This window comes from Arachis hypogaea, chromosome 15 (assembly GCF_003086295.3).
Source record: "Arachis hypogaea cultivar Tifrunner chromosome 15, arahy.Tifrunner.gnm2.J5K5, whole genome shotgun sequence".
NCBI classification, from domain to species: Eukaryota; Viridiplantae; Streptophyta; class Magnoliopsida; order Fabales; family Fabaceae; genus Arachis; species Arachis hypogaea.
This window is the reverse complement of record NC_092050.1, coordinates 9,486,812-9,493,417: the sequence shown is the minus strand read 5'-3', so window position 1 is coordinate 9,493,417 and position 6,606 is coordinate 9,486,812. Positions and strand designations below refer to the sequence as shown.

Sequence of the window (6,606 nt, the reverse complement as noted above, 5' to 3'; positions counted from 1 at the left end):
TCAACATTGAAGTTAAATAAAACTTTTTTTTGGATTCAAATAGAATATTTTAAATTTTAAAGACCAAAACATGATTAGGCTCAAACATAACGGACCAACTTTACTTTAAAAAAACTTTTTGAAAATTGTAATATTTATATTTGGTAAATTAAATTAAAAATTATTTTTAATAAGTATGAACAACAATAAGTATTTAGTAAAATAACTTTTAAAATTTAAAAATTAAAAATACTATAATAGATATTAATATAAGTATCAAATTTAGATGTTAATTAATAAATAAGATTATATTAGATTTTTTAATTTTGATAAGTACAAGTCAAACTTTTAATTTTTTTTTTATTTTTAAAGATTACAAATATAAGTACATAAATTTTTATAAGAAAAAATTTTAAAAGCTAACACTTTTATTAAAATTTAGCTAGCATTTAACCATAAAAAATATATAATTTTATATTATTAAATATAATTTTATGCTGTTAAAAATATTAATAATAATTAATTAATGACTACAAATTATAAAATGTACTGATCTTCTAACACTACTATGTTCTTAATTTATCAAACACAAAACAAAGTTGCTGTACTTCAAAAAACTTTTCCAAACAAACAAAGTCAGAGTATATACTTAACCATATTCAATCATGATGTTAATTCAAGAAAATTCAGCGATGGAATCAGATTATGCAGCATCGACGAGTCGTTAATTTATGGCACCATCAACAGGAAACGTTCAGCAACGTATTTAATTAACAGCCAGGTTGTATATGTAGTTATGTACAGCCAAATACTACTACTTGGGCTTAGGCCCACTTGCTACAATATCCAGCCAGCTACATCGTACACCCATTCATGCTGATGTTGCCAGTACGATTTTCTGTATGAAAAAATGGAGCTAGTATTATTTATTTAAACACTACATCTTATATGTTATATCATTCATTTTATACAAAATTCACAATACAAGATAAATAGATGGTATAAGATGTTCAGACAAAAGAGTTTAAAAGGATCAAATCAACAAATGTGAAGAATTAAGTAACTAATTAATAATTAATTTAATATGGACTGCATCAATTACATGGGCATGGAAACATATACAGAAAGAAATGGAATAGAGCCAAAGAGAAGCGCGGGCGTTAATTAACGCCGTTGAACAGAGTTGGTGGTGGCGGCGGCGAGTGCAGAACCCGCTTTAACGGCGAGATCACAGAGGAGAGGCAGAGTTAACGGCTCACGAGATTTGGAGGCGGGAACGAGGAAGTAGATTCGGCCAGGGAGAAGGTCCTCGTCGTCGGGAACGCGTGGCATGCACGTGCCTACATGCAATGACTCTGAGTTGCAGAGGAAGCAACCAGGAGTCTCTGAAACCACGTGGCTGGCTGGGATTGGGCGGTGGTACTCCTTGATCCCTTTACCCTCCATGTCCATCACCATGATGCTTGACGGTCTCCGGAAAGATTCGAAAACTGCGTCGCGGCTTTTGCTGGCGGTTAGCGATGATGACGAAGGTGCCTTTGTTTTTGACGGTGTGGTCGGAAACTTGGAGTGAGAATGAGAAGACGCACAAGCACCCATTGGAGATGTATGATGTTTATGACTTAATGAGTTCGTAACTTCGCCACTTGCTTCTACCTTTTTATTGCGGCTTCCTTTTTAAAAAAATATTAAAAAATTATCGAAATTTATTATTTTTATTAGAAAAAATTTTATTCCCTTTTTTATGATATGCTAAAATGACATCTCTTTCTCTGTATTTTATAAGAAAAAGTATATAGAACTAAGAGGTTATCAGTCAAAAACTAAATAAAACCACATCAATTTGTATTAATAATTAATTTTAAATTTTTTAAATTCAAAATTAAAAAAATTTAAAATTAATTAAGTAAACATAATTAAAACCTATAAAAATCTTCCTCTTCTCTCTCACATTAACCTATCCACCTCCAATAATTACACATACAGATCTCTCTCTCTCACTGTCAGGCTCTCTCTGTCTCCCTGCCGCGACCCACTCCTCCGATCGCTTCCGCTTCCAGCCGAAACTGTCTCTACCAGATCGAGAACTCGTGATGATATCTCAGTAATGTCTGCACCAATAAATCCATGTGTATAACGAGCAAGAGCCAAAAGATCGACATTCTTTAAGATTGGTGACTTCCTCAAGCACGCCTTGAAGATCTGGAGACATGAACTCTCATCCGATAAAGGAATGTATATCAATTGGTCAAGACGTCCTGGCTGAAGCAATGCAGGGTCTATAATGTCAGGTATGTTTGTTGCTCCAATGATGAACAATGTTTTCTTAACAGACATTCCATCCATCTCTGTTAGTAGTTGGTTCAACACTCTATCAGCACCGCCGGAATCCCCTCTTGAACTTCCTCGCTGCAGATCCAAAATGTCAAAGCCTTAGAAAAATAATTAGTGGCAATTTGTGTGAAATATAAAAAAAATATTCATTTAATATAAAAAAAACATCCTAGTACTTAACAAAAGAAATATTCAGTTATATTTTAGCAAAAATAATTAAATATTTATAAAATTTAAAAAAAAATGAAATTCTTAAAGAAATAGAGGCATTCACATTTGCAATACAAAAAAATTCGAAAAATATATAAAAGAACATCCATTTAGTATGAAAAAGAAACATTCTGATACTTAATAGAAAAAACATCCATATATATTAACTCGTAGAAATTTTGGATTCACCCAAAGGTATTTTAGCTGGTTTTTGGCTAATACCCTTTTGGTTCCCTAGCATTGTTCATTTTATAAATATACATTCTCCTCCCTTCTAGCTTTTAAAAAACCTCCTCTTTAATCCATTTTAAAATTTGTGTTAACTAATATTAACTTTATCCATTTTTTAAAAGAAATAAATTATTTTTGAAAAAAAATACCCATTAGCAAAAATTTTATTTTTTATTATTAAATTTTGCTTACCAAAATACTTTTTAATAAATTATTTTTTTATGAATTAAATTATATTTTTACCAAAATACTTTTAAAATAATTAATAAATAAATTATTTTTTCTAAGATACCTACCCTTCAATAAATTATAATTTTATCAAATTTTTTGTTAACCATTATTTTTATATTTTACTATTAATTTTTTGATATCAATATATATTATTTTAACATTAAATAAAAAAATCTTACCACTGTTAATATGTATAACAATTAATACATATTGATATTGAAAAATAATCTTACTAAAATTTTTTATTTAATATTAAAATAATATATATAGATATAAAAAAATTAATAGTAAAATATAAAAAAATTGTTAACGAAAATTTTGGTAAACTTATAATTTAATAATTAAAAAATTATTGAAGGGTATTTTAAAAAAATAATATAATTATTAAATTTTTTTAAAAATATAATTTAATCAATAAAAGAATAATTTATTAAAGGATATTTTGGTAAGAAAAATTTAATGATAAAAAATAAAATTTTTGTTAATGGGTATTTTTTAAAAAATAATTCATTTTTTCTTAAAAATGGATAAAGTTAACATTAGTTAATACAAAAAGTTTAAAATAGATTAAAGAGAAAGTTTTTTAAAAGTTAAAAGGGAGGAGAATGTATATTTATAAAATAGAGGGGAAGGGGTGTCATTTTAGCATCTCGCAGAAGAAGGGAGTGAAATTTTCTCTTTTTATTATTATTAATTAATTATTAATATTAAAAAAAAAAGAAATACCCACATGATGATATCTTTCTATAAAAATAATATTGTGAATCTTTAGATGATTAATCAAACATATCAATTCATCTAATAGTTTGTAATATTATTTTTATGTGAAAATGTCATCATGATTCATGAGAGTATCTACCTAAAATAAAATATATTATTAAATTATTAGACTAAAAAATTAAATTAATAATTACATAATGATAAAAAAAATTTAATCATTTTTAATATTTTTTAATTTTTTATTTGTTTTGTAGTGTGGGTTGTGGATCTAGTTTGTTCTATGGTGCGTGCGTCCAAAGATTAGGTTGCAAAATGTAACTGGGTCAGGGTCTCTCATATATATTGACATAACACAAGTGCATTATGTAGTAGACTTTAGCAATTGATAATCAAATGTGAATACTATATACTTAATAGTGATATCTACATATGAGATGAGTTGTCTCTATCGTGTGCGCGCGTGCGTCCTCGCTCTGATGTGCCTTCTAGATTAATCGTTATCAATTCCACAAACAAGATTAAAAAGAGAAACGGCAGATACACCTAACATTATTATGTGTACTGTACAATGTGGATGGTTGATTTTGTTTTTCAGTATTTCAAAATGTAATCTCTCGTGTGTGTGTGCTGCTTTCACGCAGATACAGATTCAGAATACTCTAATTTATCGATCAGATTGAGAATACTATTTGTTTTGTTAGTATTACACTATGGGATTTTTTGTAGGACACTCGTTGAGGTTATTTTTATTAAAAATAAAGTTTATTTCTTTTGAATATATAGTAGTATAAAAATATAACAAATCTGCCTTGTTTAACATTATCGTCATCCAAGTTCAATAAAGTAAACTTAATACTAACAAAAATTACTCTCATTAAAAGAGCATAATTATACGCATGCGTATATTATTATTGTCTCGTCATCTTCTCCTTCTTCTTTGTATTCCTCCTCCTCCTCCTCCTTCTTCTTCTTCATGTATTTTTCTCATCGTCATTCTTTTGTTGCTGCTGTTATTATTGCATTTTTTTTCTTTTCTTCCTCCTCTTCTTGGTAATTTTGCAGCATTACATATTTTGAATTGTGTAGAACAACAAAACCAAATACACCTTAATTCACTCAGAAATAAATCGAAAATTAAATTTCGAATAAACCAAAATTACTTAATGATGACGATACACAAATAAACTCATTTCAAGACAAGCACATACTAAATGTATCTTATTTAAATCTAGAATGAATCGAAATTACTTAATGATTGTGTTCGAAAACAAGCACACAAACAAAAAATTGAATAACTAGAAATTCACTCAGAAATGAATTGAAATTACATCTAAAATGAACCAAAAATTAAATTGCGAATGAACTGAAATTACTTAATGATGACGATATATAAACAAATTCGTTTCAAAACAAACACAGACTAAGTGAACCTTATTTAAATCCAGAATTAACCAAAATTACTTAATGATTGCATTCGAAAACAAGCACAAAAACAAAATTGCATCATGAACAAAAACACATCTAAATCCAACACGTGATTTTGCAACATTATACATTTTTTCTTCTTTATTTGATTTTTTCATATTTTTTCATTTGATGCTACTGATAAGTATTGACCAATTTTTTTATTTCTTAAGTAATTTCGGTTCATTCCTTAGTTAATTGAGATTTATTTGGATCTATAAATAAATTCAATGTGTTTTTGTTAATGATTGAGTCCATTTTACTACTTGTTTAAATCTGAACTAATTTCGGTTTATTTGTATGTTAATTGATGTTCGTTTGATGGTATTGATAAGTATTGACTAAATTTTTTATTTTTTAAGTAATTTCAGTTCATTTTTTAGTTTAATTAAGGTTCATTTGGATCCAAAAATGAATTTGATATGTTTTTGTTGATGATTGAGTTTTTTTTACTGCTTGTTCAAATTTAAACTAATTTTGGTTCGTTTGTTGTTTTAATTAAGATTCATTTGATGCTGCTGATAAGTATTGATAAAATTTTTTATTTTTTAAGTAATTTTGGTTTATTTCTTAGTTTAATTGAGGTTCATTTGGGTCCAAAAATAAATTTGATGTGTTTTTATTGATGATTGAGTCTTTTTTTAGCAAAGAAGAATGAAATTATTCATTATCACTTTATTCAATTATATTAGATTTCATTCCGTTCCATTCAATTTGTCTTGAAAGTCATCCCAACCATTGGGACAAATTATTCATCGATAACATACTTGAACTATAAATGAACCAAAATATTATTATAACAACACCATTGTATAATAACAAATAAACAAAAAATTGTGCATTTTATAAACTCAAAAACTCATGCATTCTATTCAAATTCAAAATTTCAGTTCATTTTATATGTAATTTCGGTTCATTTTTTGGTGAATTAAGGTGCATTTGGTCTCATTGTTTTGCACAATTCAAAACACATAATGCTGCCAAATCACCAAAGAGAGGAGGAAAAATGAAAAAAATGCAATAATAACAGCAGCAACAAAAGAATGACAATGAAAAAAAAACACGCAAAGAAGAAGGAGGAGGAAAAAAGAAAGAGAAAGAAGAATCTGCGTGAACGAATTTAAAAAAAAAATAATAACAAGAAGAATACAAAATAAAAAACGTATACGCATATATATATAAATAACTTAATTAGACTTGATTACTAGGGCTTTTTTATATAAATAAACATTGGAAACACTTTAATTCCTGGAATAATACGCATGCTTTGAAATTTTTTCTTAAATACGCATGCTCATATCAAGACCATCGGCCACGAAATGGAGATGCCTACCATCTCACAACCGGCACCCGCGAAATGGAGGGGACAGGTGCAGGTTCCAACTCAACTCTAGCGCACACGAAATGGAGGGATAGCCATTTAGTGGCTGCCATCCA

At 27.9% G+C, this 6,606-nt stretch overlaps 1 protein-coding gene across 1 annotated transcript; it reads right to left on the bottom strand.

The window, feature by feature from the left end:
* Window positions 1-1,143: 1,143 nt before the first annotated feature.
* On the bottom strand, window positions 1,144-1,578 carry LOC112747853 (uncharacterized). Its single transcript, XM_025796058.1, has one exon. The coding sequence runs from the start codon at window positions 1,576-1,578 to the stop codon at window positions 1,144-1,146; it is 435 nt and encodes a 144-aa protein (XP_025651843.1).
* Between the last annotated feature and the right edge of the window lie 5,028 nt (window positions 1,579-6,606).